The sequence below is a fragment of the Bubalus kerabau genome, chromosome 10 (assembly GCF_029407905.1).
Source record: "Bubalus kerabau isolate K-KA32 ecotype Philippines breed swamp buffalo chromosome 10, PCC_UOA_SB_1v2, whole genome shotgun sequence".
NCBI lineage: Eukaryota > Metazoa > Chordata > Mammalia > Artiodactyla > Bovidae > Bubalus > Bubalus kerabau.
Genome location: NC_073633.1, coordinates 83,965,344 through 83,988,270, shown reverse-complemented (window position 1 = coordinate 83,988,270; position 22,927 = coordinate 83,965,344). Strand labels below are relative to the sequence as shown.

The 22,927-nt window shown below is 38.8% G+C and overlaps 1 protein-coding gene across 8 annotated transcripts in view; it reads right to left on the bottom strand.

Moving 5' to 3' along the window:
- GPHN (gephyrin) overlaps positions 1-22,927 on the bottom strand; it is a 526,998-nt gene that overhangs the window by 37,943 nt on the left and 466,128 nt on the right. For all 8 annotated transcript variants that reach the window (XM_055538377.1, XM_055538378.1, XM_055538379.1 and 5 more), the window contains one exon: positions 13,810-13,931. In XM_055538377.1, coding sequence (XP_055394352.1) covers positions 13,810-13,931 — 122 coding nt within the window. The remainder of the gene's footprint in view (positions 1-13,809; positions 13,932-22,927) is intronic.

Here is a 22,927-nt window from a genome sequence, read left to right as displayed (position 1 = left end):
TGATGGACATGTAGGTTGCTTCTATGTCCTGGCTATTGTAAATAGTGCTGTGATCAACTACTTACAATAGTGCATGTATCACCTCATACTGGTCAGAACGGCATCATCAAAAAATCTACAAACAATAAACGCTGGAGAGGGTGTGGAGAAAAGGGAACCCTCTTACACTGTTGGTGGGAATGCAAATTGGTAAATCATTATGCAGAACAGTAAGGAGGTTTCTTATAAAACTAAACATAGACCTATCATAAGTCAAATGATTATACTGTATGCCTTAAAATTATACAGTGCTGTATATCAGTTATATCTCAATAAAACTGAAAAAAATTGTATTTGTCTTAACTTACTACAATCCTGATTCTGGCATAAATTTTTTTTTTTGCTTTACCATGTAGTCTACTGCAAAGTCAAAACAAAGACAGAACCTTTACCCAAGATTAGATTTTATGGATTTCAGACAGAGTATTCAGAATGCAAATGCAGTTTTATTTTAAAATATTTAATATAAACACACAGATGGACAACAACTGCTAATTAGTTTCCTGTTTCATCTGTTATACCAACTGTGAGCTGTATCATTTTAAGAAGAGTGAAGATGACGGTAGGAGGGTGAGAAAAAATTCTAGGATTTGGAGATGAAAAAATAACGGCTGTTGATCATACAGAGATTACAAAAAAGATAAAGATAAACTAATCATATACTAATTTCTTCAGAAGTCAAGGAAGGATAAATTCCTGAATAATGAATATTTCCTGGGTGTCTATTTCAGGTACAAGATCAAACTGTATATTCATACAGTCATCATTTAGTTCTTCATTCCCACTGGGTTTTTAAGTACTATGGAATCATATAAAAATAGAACAAAGTATGGTCACCACCTTTATGTTTACAAATCAGTGCAGAAAACATATGAAAAAATTTAGAAAATGAATAAAAGGAGCAATTAAATTAACATTGGTTGATTGAATTTAAATACATTAATTAAAATGAAAATACAAATGAAAAGAAATGTTACAAATGTTGAGTAGAAGAGAATGATCAGAATTGGCCTGGAATAATTAGGAAAGGATTTCTGGACATATTGCTTTTTATGAGGGCCAGGTCATATAAGAAAAAAATTTCTGAAATTACAATACTACCTGGAGGTAATTCTCGGAAGAAACGGTCATGTCAATTGTAATATCAACTCTTAAAGACTAAAAAAGGCAAATGCAGTACCCATGAAAAAGTCTGTCATTAAGAGTAGGAAGACTCTTTTGTCAATACCATAATGTTTGTTACAATAAAAAATATTTTTGGTTAGCCAACAGAAAATAAGTGATCAGAAAATAAATCTATTATGTTGACTTAAAATGAAAACTTTGTATTTTGAGCAGAAAAGGGTATTTATTCCATAAGGGAAGCTGGTAGTTTATAAAGAGGATATGAGCCAATTAAATCCAGATCTAAATTCTGTCTGATAACATGAGATTTCTAGTTCTACAAATTAAGTACTAGGAAGTTAGGATATGTTTGGTTCACAAATTGGAGGATGTTAAGGCACTGGGCTTTGCTCAAATAATCACTGTACTGTTAAGTCTAGCTTGTTAATTCCTGCTAACTGTGCCAGTTTTAAAAGAATCCGATTTGCTATCTTACTGCTTGTTCCTCTTGTTTCATGCTTTAATGCGAGGAGGCAGCTTCACAAACTGGCAGCAGTAGGATCAGGAAATTTAAATCCAAAACATCAATTTATGACAGAACCAAGCAAGCCCAGCATGATTTGAATGGGGTATACAGGATGGCGATTTTCCAGAAGGGGGGATTGTTTTCTTAATTAAGGGAATTTCCCAGCCCTCCAGCCCCTGAAAGGCTAGAACAGAAAGTACAAGTCAGCAGTTTGAAAGCTACATTTACCAAGCTGTTTCAAAACTGATGTAGAAATACAAACAGCTCAATAGTTAAACTCAGTTTTAGGAATGATATAAATTCAATCAATGCTGAACTTCATTTAAAAAAAATTTCCCCAAGTGGATTTTGTGTATTTGAACCATGATCACTGCTTGTTATATTTAAGAGGTAAATGTGTAAGTTCACCCAAAGCCAGTGGGATAACTCTCCAACTTTTAACATTAGAAGTTTCCTAAATCTATTTGGAATTCTGCTTCCCCATCCCACCCCACATTCTTCAGAAATATAAAATGAATCATCCTAGGTACAAAGCTTTTCATTTTCCTTTTTTTTTTTTGCGATGTGCCTCAGTCACTAATTCAGTTTTGTTGTTAGAGCCATATTTTCTGATCTGCTCCCATGGCTAAGGTACCCACTTTGAGGGAACCCTGTAATATTTTTCTGGACAGTTGCACAGTTGGAAGTTTCTCGGTACCATGGAAAAGGAGGGTGGTACAGGAAAAGAAGGCAGGGTTGTATAATCTAGAGGAGGTACTCCTACTAAGGGCTGAAGACACAGGATTACCAAGACAGATCTTGTCCTGGCTTTTACGGAGTTTATTGGTGTGATAGGAAAGAAAACAACTCTGGCTCAATAGGAACAAATCCTTTTCCTACCCTGTTTAGGCCACATCAGGACACTGAGGGAAAAGAGGAAAATGTAAACATAGAGAAGCACATATGTGCCAAATGCCTAGTATCTTAACCAAGTCTGGCTGCAACTGTCGTGGCTGGCACACACAGCACTCTGTACTTACGTACATATGCAACCATCCTCATTTGTCTAAGACTTTCTCCACAGCAGGGAACAATAGCTCATGCTGCCTAGGAGGACAAAAGGGGGCTAACAGGTTTTTTAATCAGTCATGGGGAAAAGAAGACTTGGATATCTACTGTTCCATATTCAAAGTAGAAATAGGATGGCGCTTAGAAGTACTTCAGCCCTGTAAACACCCACTAATTTGTACCTGTTTGACATTCCCAGGTTTGACTAGTTTCATATTCAGGTTATATTCGGTGTTCCCCTCTTTCCTTTCCTATTACTTCCTGGAATTTACTGAGTAGCTACCATGTGCTGGCAATATTCTAAATGATAAGGATAAAGCCATGAACAATCTGTTCCACATGCCTACCACCTAGCAGTTGAAGACAGCAGTTGTTTTACTTATCATTTTACCCCGCTTTCACTATAGCTCTGCATATATCAGTCACTCAATAAATGGTCATAAAATGAATAAAATAGAAATTTAAAAGCTATCAAATAATTGTGGGTATATGGTAAGGTTTAGTTATAAAGATCTTCTTCAATTACTCACAATTAAGAAAGATTAGGGAACAATCTAATATCTGTCAACAAAGGGTCGTATCCATCAGTCAAATTATACTTTTTACTGTAGAATAATATGTATGCAGGTCAGGAAGCAACAGTTAGAACTGGACACAGACTGGTTCCAGATAGGAAAAGGAGTACGTCAAGGCTGTATATTGTCACCCTGTTTATTTAACTTATATGCAGAGTACATTATGAGAAACTCTGGGCTGGATGAAGCACAAGCTGGAATGAAGACTGCCGGGAGAGATATCAATAACTTCAGATATGCAGATGACACCACCCTATGGCAGAAAGTGAAGAAGAACTAAAGAGCCTCCTGATGAAAATGAAAGAGGAGAGTGAAAAAGTTGGCTTAAAGCTCAACATTCAGAAAACGAAGATCATGGCATCTGGTCCCATGGCTTCATGGCAAATAGATGGGGAAACAGTGGAAATAGGGGCACACTTTATTTCTGGGGCTCCAAAATCACTGTAGATGGTGACTGCAGCCGTGAAATTAAAAGATGCTTACTCCTTGGAAGAAAAATTATGACCAACCTAGACAGCATATTAAAAAGCAGAGATATTACTTTGCCAACAAAGGTCCATCTAGTCAAGGCTATGGTTTTTCCAGTAGTCATCTATGGATGTGAGAGTTGGACTATAAAGAAAGCTGAGAGCCAAAGATTTGATGCTTTTGAACCATGGTGTTGGAGAAGACTCTTGAGAGTCCCTTGGACTGCAAGGAGATCCAACCGGTCCATCCTAAAGAAAATCAGACCTGAATGTTCATTGGAAGGACTGATGCTGAAGCTGAAACTCCAATACTTTGGCCACCTGATGCTAAGAAGTGACTCATTTGAAAAGATTCTGATGCTGGGAAAGATTGAAGGTGAGAGGAGAAGGGGACGACAGAGGATGAGATGGTTGGATGGCATCACCAACTCAATGGACATGAGTTTGACTAAACTCTAGGAGTTGGTGATAGACAGGGAGGCCTGGCATGCTGTAGTCCATGGGGTTGCAAAGAATTGGACACAACTGAGAGACTGAACTGAACTGAATATGTAGGTATTAAAATGACATAGCGGAGTACTATGTAATGATATGGACAGATATTTATGATGTACTCAGTAAAAAAATGGAAGGAAAATGGAAGGTGAAAATGAGTATGGGTGTTACTCGCTCAGTCTTATTCTTATCTGACTCTTTGCAACTCCCTGGGATGTACCCTGCCAGGCTCCCCTGTCCTTGGAATTTTCCAGGCAAGAAAACTAGAGTGGGTTACCATTCCCTTCTTCAGGAGATCTTCCTGACCCAGAGACTGAACCTGGGTCTCCTGCATTGCAGGCAGATTCTTTACCATCTGAGCCACCAGGGAAGCTGAAAATAAATACAATTTCTTGTTTTTTCCTACATACATTCACATACACATAAACTCTACACATACACAGAATTAAAGACAAGATGAAGAGTAATACTGGGAAAGATCAATGAAACTAAGAGCTGTTTCTTCAAAAATATAAACAAAATGGGTAAACCTTTAGGCAACTCATCAAGAAAAAAAGAGAGAGGACCCAAATTGATAAAATGTACTTCTTGCCATGCCTACATATCTTGCTGTGCTAAGGTTCTGATGCGGTCTTGTTCAGAATTTGCTCCTCTAAGTCAGAGAACTTCGTTTTAAGTGGTTAGTTCCTGTTTTTTCAGGACAGCTGACTTACCCACATGTTGGATATCTGATTTGAACTAATAAATATTAATATGTAAATGACTCATCCTCAGGTAGAATACTTTAAAACACAAATGGAACTCTAAATATTAGATCACCAGGGAGTATCGCAAAGTAAACAGAACACACACATGGAGCCAACGACTTGGGCTCCCCTAAGCAGCCTGGGTCTTGAGAGTCAGGGAATAAGGAGATTAACTGTCTCTTGACAGTTTTTTGCTTTTCACGGCTTTCCCCCTTTCCCTTCTCTAAGAGCTATTTCTCTTTCCCTTCTCTTAAAGTACCGACAGAGGTACTTAGATGGTGAGTAGGGGAAAGGTTAGAATGGGCCATCTGTGAATCTGGGTCATTTGTAAATTGAATTAATGCAGGTCTGAATACGTGAAATTATTACACATTCACATTGCATGCACACTCTTTTCTCTTTCCCATACTCCTTTTCTCTCCATTCTCTCCCACTCCTGAAGATACTATGAACTTGGTATAACAAATTACCCAAAGGTAATAAATGCTGCAAAAGTGGCTCCAGTAGTTGTGGGGGGAAAGATAAAAGAAGAGATTATAATAGGAAAGGGCTTTTCTTTGTATGGAAGGAAGAGTGTATTTTACAGTAAATAAGATTTATTTAGGGGTCCAGAAAAAAAAAAAAATCCTCCTGCCTTTTTTTCCATCCACTTGTATAAAACCTAAAGATCTAGGATTTTGCAGCTCAAGTCCTTTTCATTCATTCATATATACAATCAGTATTTAATTTCAAAGTTAAACTAAATTTTCCTCTCTGGCCTTTGAAATATTGACAATTACTATTTACTTAGAGGTTTTATCTATTAAAATGGATGTAGAATATTTAGTTTATTAACCTTAATATTAGTAAATTGCAGGTGCTAAGCCTAATTAAGAGGACAGTATGGTAGAGGAAAAGGAGAAAGATCCTGGAGTTAGATAGGCCTAGGTTGGACTTCTTATTTTGTCTTCTCCATTCTCTCCCACTCCTGAAGACACAATGAACTTGGTATAATAAATTACCCAAAGGTAATAAATGCTGCAAAAGTGGCTCCAGTAGTTGTGGGAGGAAAGATAAAAGAAGAGATTATAATAAGAGAGGGTAAGACTCTGAACAACTTGTTTAATTTTTTTGAGCTTCAGTAGTATTGGGTTGGCCAAAAATTTCATTTGTCTCATGGGTTTTCCCAAAACATCCTGTGGAAAAACCCAAAAGAACTTTTTGGCTAACCCAATATTATCTACAAAATGAGGATAAAAGACACTTATCTGGATCTGTTGTTTTATGAGGCCTAAATAAGATAAGTGAAAAAAGTGCAGTATAGTGTTATATACATAGTAGGTAGTAGGTAAAGATTCGTGTCTCTTCCCAGGTAAAGACTGACATGTTTGGAGTGAAAAGGCTGGAGGTAATGGATATGGATTAGCTGGGGAGGAAAGAGAGGAGTGAAATAGAATTGAAATCTTCCTTGTAGTTCTTACTAATAACTATCTTATTCATCTCTGTAGTACCAAGTGAAGTGAAAGTTGTTCAGTCATGTCTGACTCTTTGTGACAGGCTCCTCTGTCCATGGAATTTTCCAGGCAAGAACACTGGAGTGGGTTGCCAATTCCTTCTCCCTGTAGTACCAAAGACTGAGACAATGTCTGATATAGCATAACACTTCATGAAAGTTACTTGAATTATTAGAATACTCTTGCTAAGTCACTACAGTTGTGTCCAACTCTTTGGGACCCCATACACTGTAGCCCACCTGGCTCCTCTGTCCATGGGATTCTCCAGGCAAGAATACTGGAGTGGGTTGCCATGTCCTTCTCCAGGGGATCTTCCTGACCCAGGAATCGAACCTGTATCTCCTAAGGCTCCTGCATTGCAGGCAGATTCTTAACGCCTGAGCCACTGGGGAGTAGGCTTATGCATATATAATAAAACCCCAATTCTGCCATAAGTACATAATTTGCACCATGGAAAGATCATATTCGTAGCAGAATAGATGGTGAGTTGGAAGAGAACAAGACTTGAAGCAGGGAGGCCAGTTAAGAGGCTAGTCTCACATGTCTAAACAAAAAGTAAATGGAGACCCAAACTAAGCCAGGATGGTAGATAGGAAGAGAGAGGAATGTATAAGAAATACTGATGGGGGGAATTGTAAGGGATGTAAATGCAGGGATGAGTGAAAGCTAGAAGTTTTCCATTCAGGTTTCTTCTGGGTTGGGAGACTGGGTGGCTGGTGTGGGCAGTTGCTGAGCCAGAAAACTCAGTTTAGTTCAGTTCAGTTGCTCAGTCGTGTCCGACTGTTTGCGACCCTATGGACTGCAGCATGCCAGGCTTCCCTGTCCATCACCAACTCCCAGAGTTTACTCAAACTCATGTCCACTGAGTTGGTGATGCCATCCAGCCATCTCATCCTCTGTCGTCCCCTTCTCCTTCTGCCTTCAATCTTTCCCAGCATCAGGGTCTTTTCAAATGAGTCAGCTCTTAGCATCAGGTGGCCAAAGTATTGGAGTTTCAACTTCAGCATCAGTCCTTCCAATGAACATTCAGGGCTAATTTCCTTTAGGATGGACTGGTTGGATCTCCTTGCAGTCCAAGGGACTTGCAAGAGTTTTCTCCAATACCACAGTTCAAAAGCATCAATTCTTCGGTGCTCAGATATCTTTATAGTCCAACTCTCACACCCATAACATGACTACTGGAAAAACCATAGCCTTGACTAGATGGACCTTTGTTGGCAAAGTAATGTCTCTGCTTTTTAATATGCTGTCTAGGTTTGTTATAACTTTTCTTCCAAGGAGCAAGCGTCTTTTAATTTCATGGCTGCAGTCACCATCTGCAGTGATTCTGGAGCCCCCAAAATAAAGTCTGCCCCTGTTTCCACTGTTTCCCCATCTATTTGCGATGAAGTGATGGGACCTGTGGAAAATTCTGAAAGAGATGAGAATACCAGACCACCTGACCTGGCTCTTGAGAAATCTGTATGCAGGTTAGGAAGCAACAGTTAGAACTGGACATGGAACAACAGACTGGTTCCAAATAGGAAAAGGAGTACATCAAGGCTGTATACTGTCACCCTGTTTATTTAACTTGTATGCAGAGTACATCATGAGAAACGTTGGACTGGAAGAAGCACAAGCTGGAATGAAGACTGCTGGGAGAAATATCAATAACCTCAGATATACAGATGACACCACCCTTATGGCAGAAAGTGAAGAGGAACTCAAAAGCCTCTTGATGAAAGTGAAAGAGGAGAGTGAAAAAGTTGGCTTAAAGCTCAACATTCAGAAAACGAAGATCATGGCATCTGGTCCCATCACTTCATGGGAAATAGATGGGGAAACAGTGGAAAGAGTGTCAGACTTTATTGTTTTGGGTTCCAAAATCACTGCAGATGGTGACTGCAGCCATGAAATTAAAAGACGCTTACTCCTTGGAAGGAAAGTTATGACCAACCTAGATAGCATATTCAAAAGCAGAGACATTACTTTGCCAACTAAGGTCCATCTAGTCAAGGCTATGGTTTTTCCTGTGGTCATGTATGGATGTGAGAGTTGGACTGTGAAGAAGGCTGAGTGCCAAAGAATTGATGCTATTGAACTGTGGTGTTGGAGAAGACTCTTGAGAGTCCCCTGGATTGCAAGGAGATCCAACCAGTCCATTCTGAAGGAGATCAGCCCTGGGATTTCTTTGGAAAGAATGATGCTAAAGCTGAAACTCCAGTACTTTGGCCACCTCATGCGAAGAGTTGACTCATTGGAAAAGACTCTGATGCTGGGAGGGATTGGGGGCAGGAGGAGAAGGGGACGACAGAGGATGAGATGGCTGGATGGCATCACTGACTCAATGGACATGAGTCTGAGTGAACTCCGGGAGTTGGTGATGGACAGGGAGGCCTGGCGTGCTGCGATTCATGGGGTCGCAAGGAGTCGGACATGACTGAGCGACTGAACTGAACTGAACTTTTGGGACCAGATGCCATGATCTTCATTTTCTGAATGTTGAGTTTTAAGCCAACTTTTCACTCTCCTCTTTCACTTTCATCAGGAGGCTCTTTAGTTTTTCTTCACTTTCTGCCATACAAGTGATGTCATCTGCATATCTGAGGTTATTGATGTTTCTCCCAGCAATCTTGATTCCAGCTTGTGCTTCATGCAGCCCAGCATTTCTCATGATATACTCTGCATATAAGTTAAAGAACTCAAGGACATGGAATAAGATGGCAGTAGGGGTGGGCAGTGAGAGAGGAAAGGAACGATAATGAATTTAGTTTGGACATGTTGAGTTTGCTCTGCCTGACAAACTTGAAAATACACCCAGCAAGCAGGTAGATCTAGGCATAGAGCTCAAGACAGAGATCAGATTTGGGAGTCAGCATAAAGAATTAGCAGGAAAGATAGTCAAGGGTGAGCCTTGGTTGACACTTATACTTGGAAATGAGCATAGGAAGAGATGCTGCCAAAACCAAGAAAGGATAAAGTACTAATGGAGAATGAAGAAGCTGAAATGGGGTATTGCTAGAGAGGGATGTAAGACTGTGAGAGACCTAATAACTGCGTTTTGCAAGCATTTTATTTGTGTTTATAGAATAGACATATACCATTTCAATGAGGCTTTGTAGTGGTGGTGATGGTTTACTGACTAAGTTGTATCTGACTCTTACAACTCCATGGACTGTAGCCCACCAGGCTCCTCCTCTATCCATGGGATTTCCCAGGCAAGAATACTGGAGTGGGTTGCTATTTCCTTCTCCAGGGGATCTTCCCAACCCAGGGATTGAACCTGCATCTCCTGCACTGGAGGCAGTCCCCTGCACTGCAAACAGATTCTTTACAGGAGCCACCAAGGAAGCCCTGATACATGATTAAATATACTACATTCTTATTACTTCCTGTGATCCATGGACCAGTGGCTTGATATCTTAGGAGCTTGTTAGAAATGCTAAATCTTGGCACACTCCAGTTTTGCTGTATCAGAATCAGCATTTTTAATAAGCTCTCTAGATGATTTGCAAAGATTCACAATCAGTACTTATGAACTGAACAAGAAATAAACTGTTGTTCTTATTTCTAATAGGTCTCCAACTTTAGTCCATGTGATAACACCTGGTCAAATTATCTTTCCAAAATAATGATTTATTATGTCAATTCTGCTTTAAAAAAAAGCTGTACATTTAAGCAACTTGGGTAGTTTTGCCTGGATTGCAAATCCTTTCAAAATTTGGCCTCAAATTTCTATGAAATTTACATGTATCCTTCTTCCTAAACCTCCTATTTTAAACAGTATGTCCTGACCTAAGTTGTTCATTTCTACTTCTCTATTTTTGTTCATTCCCTGTTTCCTACTTGGTTAATACATTCTTCTTAACTACACAAATCCTATTCATCCTTTCTGTTCTAGCTAAAAATGCACCTTTTTAAAACTCTCGCAGACCATTCCAACCTATATGATGCTTCTTTTGACATATTTACATTTATTCTCTTGTCTTCATAATGATAGTTAATTTCAAGAAATTTAGATTTCATTTCCACCTCTGCCACTCACTTGTATAATGCTGGGAAAGTTCAATTAACATCTCTGGGTTTAAAAATTCATGTTTTTCATACACGTGGCCGATAGGCACATGAGAAGATCCTCAACATCACTAATCCATCAGAGTCACATTGAAATGTTGCTTCACACTTGTCACAATGGCTATTGTTAAAAAGACCACAAATAACAAATGTTTTATAGAGTCTTATTCTTCAATTTTAACATTTACTGTTAAAGTTATGAAAGGTGATAAGAATAACAGCTGAGAAATCTAATCATGTAGAATTTAAAGCCAGACTGAAACCTTTTGAAAGTAATAAGAATAGTACTCTTACTCCCTACTCTTATCTGCCTAGCTGAATAACCGTTCTGTGCTCGCTGACATTTTCAGTTATTTCTCTTCCTGCTTTAAACATAGGGTAGTTTCTCTCAAGACCCTGCTTATTTCCCTGGAGAGTTTCACACAAAGCCTTCTGTATAACAACCTTTGTTTCATAAGCAAATGTCTTATACAGGAAAGAGAAGAATGAAGAGGGAGGCAACCTTCACAGAATATCAACAGGCTACAGATTAAATGTACTTTGTTTCCTCTGCTAAATTCCCAGCAAAGATTTCCATCTGAACAGTTATAAATTCTTTCCTCCCACATTCCACCTCTGCATTTTAAACCATTTACTCTGGGATTTTTTAATATAGCACTCTAAGACTGAGGAAGTTTAGATTTGCATCAATTGTACTTTAAAAAACTGTTCTCAGTTTTATGTAAGGTATACAATCCAAGAAAGGAATAAAGATCTGCATATTCTCAGAATTGCCTATATCTTGCTTATAGTTTTGTTGTTCTTTATATGCTGTTTTCAAGGTACATTAATTATTGGGAAATGTCTATAGCAAGTCAACAATTAGCCCCAGACAATCAAATATTAGCTTATCAACACAGTAACCTTTTAATGGTGTTTTGGCTTCCATAGTAAGACAATGCAGCATGTAGTATATATATGTCAAGTTACTTCCTTTTTAATACAAAAGTACAACATTAGGAGGAGAGAATGAACAGAATTATAGTCTAGAACAGCATAAGGTAAAAATGATACACACAAACAAAAAGCACCTTTTACCTTATGATAGTTCTTAGAGCTCACGAACATACTTGGTGGCAGGGCCAGAGCCAGCAGTGGGTAGGAAACAAACTCAAAATCTGATGACTTTGTTCCTTAGAACTTCAGGCTCTGTGCTACTGGAACTCCTGGATTCATCCTATTTCTTTTCAGAAATTAATTTTTGTCATCTTTAAAGGTGTATCTGCATCAGGATAATTTTCAGATGCCTGAAGTTTATATGACTGTCTCTGAGAAATGTTATGTCAGGACTTGCTCACTTAGGATAGCAGCAGAGGGGCAGAAGGAAGTATAAAGGAAGGGATGTATGTATATTTATATTTTGATGATAACCATCCATGTGTGTGCATCTCTTGATTGTACAATAAGAATGCATTGTTAAGTATTCAAAGGAAACATATTTCTTTAATAGTTTAGATCGGATAATGATGAATCCTCTTAGAAGTATTATCCTTGGTGTATGCTGTTGCTTTATGTCTCACTTTTAATTGAAGATTAAGGAATGTAGTATTTTAATCATAACTCTGCCAATATCTTTATCTAGAGGATTGTTGCCATTTTTGTCTTTTCTGAAATTTTTGTCACCAAGAAGGTAGGATTATATATTTTTTCCTTTCCAGATTGAGTTGGTGCAGTGTATTCTTGGTTATCAAAATACTCATAGCTTTGGGACTTTGAAACAGTAAACATTCCTGATGTGTGAAACAGCATGATACATAACTGTATGATCATACTTCCATAAAAATGGATGCTAGCTGTGCAATGCACAAATTACCTAGGACGACACATCAAATGGTAAACTGCCTGTGATTATGAATGACTTCGCTTTTTGCATTTTTTTGGTTTCCTATTATGCACGTTAACTTTTAAGAAATAAGTGTTATCTTAAAAATCTTAAAAAAAAAAAAAAAGACAAGTTACTGGTCAGGTCCAAATTTAACCCACTCCTTGTCTTTTCAGTGGGTTCTTTCTTTCCCTTCCCAGGGCTAGGGAGTCCGAGTCAAGTTAATACTAGGTGACCTGTAGTACCGACTTTACCAGCATGGGTTCTAAGTTCGCTGTTTACTTACCTATGGACTTCTCTAGCACTAAACTTTCAGGTAATTATAAATGGTGAATTAAAAAAAAATGTTTGAAGATATGTCTAACAGCCTCTACTCCAGTGTTCCCAGAGAAAGAAAAAATCAAGAGGTAAGAAGAGAACTTTAAAAGGTGAGAGTAACATTAAAAACTATTACCTTTCAGGTTACTGGCAAGATGCTGTGTTTAAGGTCTGGACTACACTGTGTCCGGTTTATAGGTGTCTGAACATACCTTGTGGAATGGTAGGGCAGAGCCTCTTCAAAAGCACATTTGAGCCTTGGGAAAGCACTCATTGTTAGAGAAGAAGAAGCTAGGCATAATGAGCTTTTCTTAGTGACAAGGTGGTGATAAGACAAAAAGAGGCAGTTATGGGTGACAGATACAGACGTATCAGGGTATCCATCACTCAGATCTGTTTCCCACCTTTGTCGCCAGCAGGCTGATATTTGAGGGTTACTAAGGGCAGGCACACCTCTTGTGAACTGGAAACAGTGCCTGGTGAAAGGTGGCATGTTGCATGGAAGGGGTTGCTCAGAAGAGCAGACTTGTTTTCGATCACAAGTGAGATGCAGTTGGAGATTTAGAGAAATACGTGGGGAATTTAGCAGACAGCTGAGTTAATTGAGTAAATGGGGGTAATGTGCTCCTGGAGATGGGCAATTATAGTCAATGTTCCTCCCTTTGTACTTATAGGTGGGTGAAGCCTGGAGAAACTCAAGTTATATAAGAATACAAAAATCAATACAAAAGTCATAGGAAATAATTGTACTTAAACTTCAAAGCATCAGTTAGTGCTAATTTTGACACTTCTCTCTTACTCATCTCACCTGTATCTTCCTTATCTTTCTTGAAACTACTAAAAGTGTGAATAGGAATAGCACCCATAGCAGAGCAACATATTTCTCTGGTTGTAAAAGGCTTTCCAGAAAAATGTCTACCACTAAAGGAAATAGACACCTCCACAAATCTTTGGCTTTTGAAGAATGAAATAAGTGGAAATTATGGTATTAAATCCCTTTCTCTTTAGCAACAATCTCACCTAGTTAGTATCCTTCAAATTTGTATTTGTACCACAACAACTTCAAAATAAAATCCAATACTTACTTGTCTCCCACAATTCCCAAGTTGATTGTGGGGTAACCATGTTCCTGAATTGTTGCTAAGAGGGTTGAACGATTGCTGTCTCGAATTTTTCCTGGTAAGAGGTCATCTTCAGGATTTAGCAACTACAAAGCCAAAAAAATCACCACAAATTATTTTCTTAGGATAATAAAGCCTATTGTTAATGGAAAAAAAAATAGATCTAATAAACAGAGTTTAGCATATCTAGCACCTACAACATTATCTGGCATGAGAAAGATATATGCTCAAAGGATCTTTGGTAAATAGTGAAAGCCAGGAGAATGAGAAAACATTTCTCCAGAATTAAAAATCATGCAGAAATTCAAGTGACTAAATAGTAGGCCAAATATCACACCGGCTTTGGTTGTAATTTGACAAAACAGTGCTCTGGAGATAGTTGCTTTCCCACTGGCTGTTTACTGGGTCAAACTGAAAAAAAAAAAACACAAAAAACCACACACAACAACAGACTTTCTATTTTCTCTTTCACTATTATTTTCTGATCTGTCTTTCACTGAGCATACGTAAGGTAGAGACTCTGACATGATATTCTCAAGTCTGAAGAGACTGATATTTTATCTTTTCTTTCAAGCTTTTGTATATCTTTTTTGAAGCGGGATCAGAAATATCGAAAAAGTTAAACTTATTTGAAGGAGTCGGAGCCAGATGTTTTGTCTCTATTAGCAAACTTACACAAGTAATACTTAACTGCACACACTCACAATTCCATGACTTTGAACTGAATCACCCTTTAGAGATTTAATATCTACAATTATATGTCAAAAGAGAAAATTATAAGAAGTTTCTTTTATGTTAGGATGTCCTAGTGAGGCAGTGTTGCATAGTAGCAAGAGTCTACCTTATTCAGATGAGGTTCAAATTCAAGTTGCCCAAATATGTTACTCCATAATATTCCCATTTATAATACACAGTAATAATAATAACTACCTTGAAAGGCAGCTGTTAGGATTGAGATAGTGAACACTCAGTTAATATAGACAAATGGAAAAGAAATGCAATTCTCTGTCCTTTCTTTATTACATATAATATTGAAAAAGCACCTAATTCCAATTGTCCTTAATATTGTTACTTCTACATGCTAGTATAGATGGAATCAGTTGACAATGTGAACACAGATTTACATTAGATTGTAAAATACTGAAGAATAGGAGGTCCTTAACACACACACACACACTCAACATGCAACTTTATACAATTTTAAGATGTACTTTGATTTCAGAAAATTAGAAAATGAAAAAAAAGTACATCTTTGAAGTGAGAAAATTATCTGGAATATTATTGGAAAATTATACTGGAATATTATCTTAGGAGGCTGAAGGCCAGCTTGCATACTTCAGACACTTAGGCTGTTAATATGGTTAATACCTAGGGCTTTCTATATCAGTACTGCCAAATAGTAACCTCAAGCCCCTTCAGTCTTTCCTTCTGACTCATTAGTGATACCATGTGGCTGGACTTTTGGCTTTATGTTGGAAAAGTAGTAGCTTTTCAACCAACTGTCCCCTTAAAATATCTGGAGAAAAACTTTGACCATCTTATTCACTGTTACCTGGGAGACTTCCCTTCAAATCCTGTACTAACCTGACTTAATCAGATGCCACGTGACACTGCAACCCACTCGTATCCTCTATCACTGGCAGAGCTGGGAAAACTGCTATTGCAGTGCTAATATAGGTTGATTTTCTGATCTTAATTAACAAATAGTTATTGAACTTATTATAATTTTATAAAGGCCAAGACTTACAGCTTTTTAACTGCCATTAATCAGACAAGTTGCAACGGAGAGAAAAGATTTTTTTTCACAAAGGATATTGACCACCAACCAAGGAATAAGATTTCCCTGTTCATAGGGCATTTTCTTTGCCATTCATATTCCTGTCTGTTATTTTGCTGCACAAAGTTCCAGAAATAATAGAACAATTAGAGATCACTGGCTGTTTGTCTGTAAAACTGACATAATGGAATATTAGCTAGTTAAATGAGGGTGTGGGATTTCCAGCACATTTTAAGTATTTTCAAAGAAAATACACAGAATTGAAGGAAAGATTATAAGGTTGCATGCACTAGAATAAATTCACAATATTCCTCGTTAAAATGAAATCTAATTTTCTAACATCTTCTGGTCATCTCTAGAATGATGCCTAAAACTTACTATAGTTAAAATACAAAAGAAAAACTACAATACAAAGTAACAAAAATAATGCATTATCTTCATATCTTATTGCTTTCTTATCTACCAAATGCCAAATTTCAATTCCCTGTTTCTGTTCCCGTCAATGGTGCCATTGTATTTCCAGCTTTCAAACATTTAATCTTTGATTTTTTTTTCCTTTGAAGTCTACTATCTTCCCAAAGGTTTCAATCCTTAATCCTTACTCCATTCCTCAATGACCCTAGGTTTCCATTCACTCTCTTATCAACTCCCCATTCGTCTGAATTTCAGGTATTCAATATATCTGTTTTTTTTTTCAAAAGCCTTATAATTGGCTATCTTGCCAACAAACTTTCTTTCTGAGAGATAAAACAGATACATCAACTTGCAAAACAGGCAAACTATACCAAAACAGGCAAACTATACCAAACCATGATATTTAACACAAACTATCTTAAGTCAAATTGTTACAACACAAGCTTATTCAGACCTATATATTCCTATAATATCATGGACAAATAGAGACAATGGTAACTCCATATGGACTCTTACTCCAAAGAAAAAATGAAGCTGTTTCAGCAACTTACCTACTTTACAAAATGTGATCAGTCTCTGCCTAGACCACATTTACAAACTACCTTAAAACCACCCCATGACCAATTCCAGTCCTCAAAATCCTATAAGTATTCTTTTGAGGGCGTGGTGCAGGAGCGGCGGAGAGGAGATACCCCATGTCCAAGGTAGGCAGCAGCTCTGCGCTTTGCTGGAACAGCCGTGAAGAGATACCCCACGTCCAAGGTAAGAGAAACCCAAGTAAGACCATAGGCGCTGGGAGAGGGCATCAGAGGGCAGACAGACTGAAACCACAATCACAGACAACTAGCCAATCTGATCACATGGACCACAGCCTTGTCTAACTCAATGAAACTAAGCCATGCTGTGTGGGGCCACCCAAGATGGACGGGTCATGGTGGAGAGGTCTGACAGAATGTGGTCCACTGGAGAAGGGAATGGCAAACCACTTCAGTATTCTTGCCTTGAGAACCCCATGAACAGTGTGAAAAGGCAAAAAGATAGGACACTGAAAGATGAACTCCCCAGGTCGGTAGGTGCCCAATATGCTATTGGAGATCAGTGGAGAAATAATTCTAGAAAGAATGAAGGGATGGAGCCAAAACAAAAACAATAGCCAGTTGTGGATGTGACTGGTGATAGAAGCAAGGTCCGATGCTGTAAAGAGCAATATTGCCCAGGAACCTGGAATGTTATGTCTATGAATCAAGGCAAATTGGAAGTGGTCAAACAGGAGATGGCAAGAGTGAACGTCAATATTCTAGTAATCAGTGAACTAAAATGGACTGGAATGGGTGAATTTAACTCAGATGTCCATTATATCTACTACTGTGGGCAGGAATCCCTTAGAAGAAATGGAGTAGCCATTATAGTCAACAAAAAAGTCCGAAATGCAGTACTTGGATGTAATCTCAAAAACGACAGAATGATTTCTGTTTGTTTCCAAGGCAAACCATTCAATATCACAGTATTCCAAGTCTATGCCCCGACCAGTAACACTGAAGAAGCTGAAGTTGAATGGTTCGATGAAGATCTGCAAGACTTTCTAGAACTAACACCCCCAAAATATGTCCTTTTCATTATAGGAGACTGGAATGCAAAAGTAGGAAGTCAAGAAACACCTGGAGTAACAGGCAAATTTGGCCTTGGAGTACAGAATGAAGCAGGGCAAAGGCTAATAGAGTTTTGCCAAGAGAATGCACTGGTTATAGCAAACACCCTTTTCCAACAACACAAGAGAAGACTCTACACATGGACATCACCAGATGGCCAACACTGAAATAAGATTGATTATATTCTTTGCAGCCAAAGATGGAGAAGCTCTATACAGTCAGCAAAAAAGAAGACTGGGAGCTGACTGTGACTCAGATCATGAACTCCTTATTGCCAAATTCAGACTTAAAGTGAAGAAAGTAGGGAAAACCACTAGACCATTCAGGTATGACCTAAATCAAATCCCTTATGATTATACAGTGGAAGTGAGAAATGGATTTAAGGGACTAGATCTGATAGACAGAGTGCCTGATGAACTATGGAATGAGGTTCATGACACTGTACAGGAGACAGGGATCAAGACCATCCCCATGGAAAATAAATGCAAAAAAGCAAAATGGCTGTCTGAGGAGGCCTTAGAAATAGCTGAGAACAGAAGAGAAGTGAAAAGCAAAGGAGAAAAGGAAAGATATACCCATCTGAATGCAGAGTTCCAAAGAATGGCAAGGAGAGATAAGAGCCTTCCTCAGGGATCAATGCAAAGAAACAGAGGAAAACAACAGAATGGGAAAGACTAGAGATCTCTTCAAGAAAATTAAAGATACCAAGGGAACATTTCATGCAAAGATGGGCTCAATAAAGGACAGAAACCATATGGACCTAATAGAAGCAGAAGATATTAAGAAGAGGTGGCAAGAATACACACAAGAACTGTACAAAAAAGATGTTCATGACCCAGGTAATCACGATGGTGTGATCACTCACCTAGAGCCAGACGTCCCGGAACACGAAGTCAAGTGGGCCTCAGAAAGCATCACTACGAACAAAGCTAGTGGAGGTGATGGAATTCCAGCTGAGCTATTTCAAATCCTAAAAGATGATGCTGTGAAAGTGCTGCACTCAATATGCCAGCAAATTTGGAAGACTCAGCACTCTGTCAAGGTGATGCTCTCCCTTGTTCAGAAACTTTAATATACCCAGCTTTGTATGATCAGCAGGTTTCCCAGCTGGTCTCTGTACTAAGATCATGATAGTCATTGAAGTCCCCACCACACTTAGGCAAGACCCCATGCCACCAGTATTCTCATTTTGGTTAAATTGCACTTCACTGAGGTCTTCTGAGTCTCTGTGTTTGGGGAAGTTGTTATCTATGATGGTAAACCCAGCATTTACATTAAGCTCTGATCCTTTTTTCTCTCCTTGACTGGATTCCAAATTCAACTTTTCAAGTTTCCAGGAAAAGTATAACAAATGTTTAAATCGTTCAGAAGTTAAATTAGGGAGAGGAAGGGGAAAGAGCCCACAAACTTCTTCTTCTCTTGTACTCAGGCAGTCAGTCAGTCAGCTCAGTTGCTCAGTTGTGTCTGACTCTGTGACCCCATGGACTGCAGCACTCCAGGCCTCCCTGTTCATCACCAACTCCTGGAGCTTACGCTCTTATACTGCTGTTGCTTTTTATCTCCTTCAAGCTTTGGGGACAGCTTTATTCTGGGGATCCTGAAAGGATCATTCACAAAGCAAGAAAGCTCAGGAAAAACAGGAAGATGGTTAAACTTTGAGCTATGGAAAAGTTCTGACAGATGATGGGTTCCAGAAAATAAAGGTGGTTGGAAGATTTCATTGTAAGATTTGGGTGGGACTGTTTAGAAGTAGTGACACTGAGTTAGAGCTGGGAGCCTGTCCAGCCTGGAAGACTCATTTTATACAGTGCGGCAGGAATACCAGAGAGGAGCAGCAGCACGTTCAAGATAACTTAGTGATGAAGTTACAAGTAGAGGGCTTCCCAGGTGGCGCTAATGGAAAAGAACCCACCTGCCAATGCAGGAGACATGAGACATGGTTCAATCCCTGGGCCTGGAAGAGCCCCCAAGAAAGAAATGGTAACCCACTACAGTAGTCTTGCCTGGAGAATCCCATGGACAGAGGAGCCTTGTGGGCTACAGTTCCATGAGGTCACAAAAAGTCAGACACGACTGAAGTGACATAGCACACACTGACCCTTTTTTGTTGAGCTCTCAAAGTTAGCTGAAATTTATTTTGTTTAGAAGGGGAGCAGAATATGCCACCTCCAAATGAACCTCTTTGGTACGTGGATTATTTTGAGCTGAAGGCAATCAAACCCTAGCAGACTCAACAAAAACTTTTATGATTCCCTTGACTGCCTAAGAACTTAGATAGGGGACCTGGCCCAGAAAAAGAGCCATTACCAGGAGAAGATTTTTCACCTGAAAGACATATCTGTATGGCAGGGCAAACGACTGATTACAAAACACCTGCTCTTCTCATCTTCCTGTGAACTGCCCTTCTCTCCCTTTGAAGTCCCAGGGTCTTTCCCTTTCTCAGCTCAGATTGGCATACAAACCTCAATTGCATGACTGCTTTTGAGTCTCATATTTTTATGGGATTCCTATATGTACAAGATTAATATTTTCTCTGGTAATCTGTCAATTTAATTATTAGACCAGCCAAAGAACCTAGAACCATATATGGAAAGTTTTTGTGCTCCAATTCAGTTCAGTCGCTCAGTTGGGTCCTACTCTTTGTGAACCCATGGATTGCAGCACGCCAGGCTTCCCTGTCCATCACCAAATCCTGGAGTACCCAAACTCATGTCTATTGAGTCAGTGATGCTATCCAACCATCTCATCTTCTGTCACCCCCTTCTCCTCCTGCCCTCAATCTTTCCCAGAATCAGAGTGTTTTCCAATGAGTCAGCTATCCGTATCAGGTGGCCAAAGCACAGGGTTGATTTCCTTTAGGATTGACTAGTTTGAGCTCCTTGAGTCTCCAAGGGACTCTCCAGAGTCTTCTCCAGCACCACAATTTGAAAACATCAATTTTTCGACGCTCAGCCTACTTTATAGTTCAGCTCTCACATCCGTACATGACTATTGGAAAAACCATAACTTTGACTAGATGGACCTTTGTCAGCAAAGTGATGAATCTCCTTTCTAATATGCTGTCTAGGTTTGTCATAACTTTTCTTTCAAGGAGCATCTTTTAATTTCATGGCTATAATCACTCTCTGCAGTGATTTTGGAGCCCAAGAAAATAAAGACTGTCACTGTTTCCATTGTTTCCCCATCTATTTGCCATGAGGTGATGAGACAGGATGCCATGATCTTCATTTTTCTGAATGCTGAGTTTTAAGCCAGCTTTTTCACTCTCCTCTTTCACTCTCATCCAGAGGCTCTTTAGCTCCTCTTCACTTTCTTCCATTAGAGTGGTATCTGAGGTTGATATTTCTCCTGGCAATCTTGACTCCAGTTTGGGATTCATCCAGCATGGCATTTCACATGATGTACTCTGTATTTAGGTTAAATAAGCAGGATGACAATATACAGCCTGGACACACTCCTTTCCCAATTTTGAATCAGTCCTTTGTTCTTTGTCTGGTTCTAACTGTTGCTTCTTGACCTGCATACAGGTTTCTCAGGAGGCAGGTAAGGTGGTCTGGTATTCCCATCTTTTTAAGAATTTTCCAAAGTTTGTTGTGATCCACACAGTCAAAGGCTGTAGTGTAGTCAATGAAGCAGAAGTAGATGTTTTTCTGGATGATCAGAGTACCTGAGCTTTGTTGCAAACTTCTATATAACCTGACCCGCCCCCCCTCCTTGGAGCAGTTCTCTCAAGGTTACTTGAGACACTGTCTCCCCGGCTTGAAGTCCTAAAAATTCTCACCCAATAAAAGGTAGCTCAATTGTGACTACTTTTTAAGTGGACAGTTTGAAGGTACTTTTAGAACAGAGGATGAATATTATTCTGAATATTCAGTGATTATCATTTTTATTGTTATGCATTGCTTCAAAATTAAATTTAAGTAAAAAACCAAAACATTTGAAATCTCTTTTGTTAAACCCTCAGGAGGAAGTTCTCTGTCTTATTTGTCTAAAAGAGAAATCACTTATTTTAAGAGACCTCCCTCTTTGTTTCTGTTCTTCAGAGATTTAACCCTGTGGTCTTGATGGAATTGTCAAGGGGCCCAAGACTGTTATAATGATTTACTTTCTCTCTTTTTAATGTACTGAAATGGAGTTGTCTGCATCTAAGACTTTTCTCGTCTTAATACAGAGAAGATATTAGACTTCTATAGGTCAGTAACTATTTCCACATCCGTTGCAAACAGCTCCCTTACATATAATTTCTTCTTTTTTTCCTCTTTTGGAAAAATTAATTATCAAAAGTCATTGACTTAGTGACTGAACAACAACAAAAGACATTTAAAAATAGTTAACATGGTAAACGTTTTGTTATGTGTATTTTATCATAATTAAAAATGAAAAAAAAAAGTCACTGATGACCTTGGTAATAAACATTTCAGGGAAGAATGATGCCTTTAAAAAATAGTAGAAACTAATACCAGTTTGTAAAGCAAGTTATACCCCAACAAAAATTTAAGAAAATAATTAAACAACAACACATTAAAAAAAGGAGGGGTAAGTCAGGAAGGAAGAATTCCATTCTTTATAGTAGGAAGGGAAAAGTGATGAGTGAGATTAGGCAATGGTAGAAGATGAGATTGTTGTTGTTCACTCACTAAGTCACGTCTGACTCTTTCTAACCCCATGGACTGCAGCATGCCAGGCTTCCTTGTCCTTCATTATTTCCTGGAGTCTACTCAAACTCGTCCATTGAGTCTATGATGCCATCCAACCATCTCATCTTCTGTTGTCCCCTTCTCCTCCTGCTCCCAATCTTTCCCAGTATCAGTCTTTTCCAATGAGTCGGCTCTTCATAGCAGGTGGCCAGAGTATTGGAGCTTCAGCTTTGGCATCAGTTCTTCCAATGAATAGTCAGGGTTGATTTCCTTGAGGATTGACTAGTTTGATCTCCTTGCTGTCCAAGGAATATGAGGTGGAAATAGCCAAAGGAAGTTGTAAATGAAGGCTTGCATTTACAAAAGAGGTTAAAATTAGGGCTTTAGATATGAGAAGTTGCCTGTACATACCTGGCATGAGAGGAAAAGCCTAAGGGAGAATCTGGAGAGAGTGGAGGACACAGCAGAGAACAGCATCTTAAGGGAATGTTCCAAGTAGGGAATGGAGAAAGGCATGATGAGGATAAAAAGGAGTAGTTGTCAGGGCATCAAGAGAGAACTGTCATAGAGCACTAGGAATGAAGTAGTTTCCAGGTGGTGGGTGA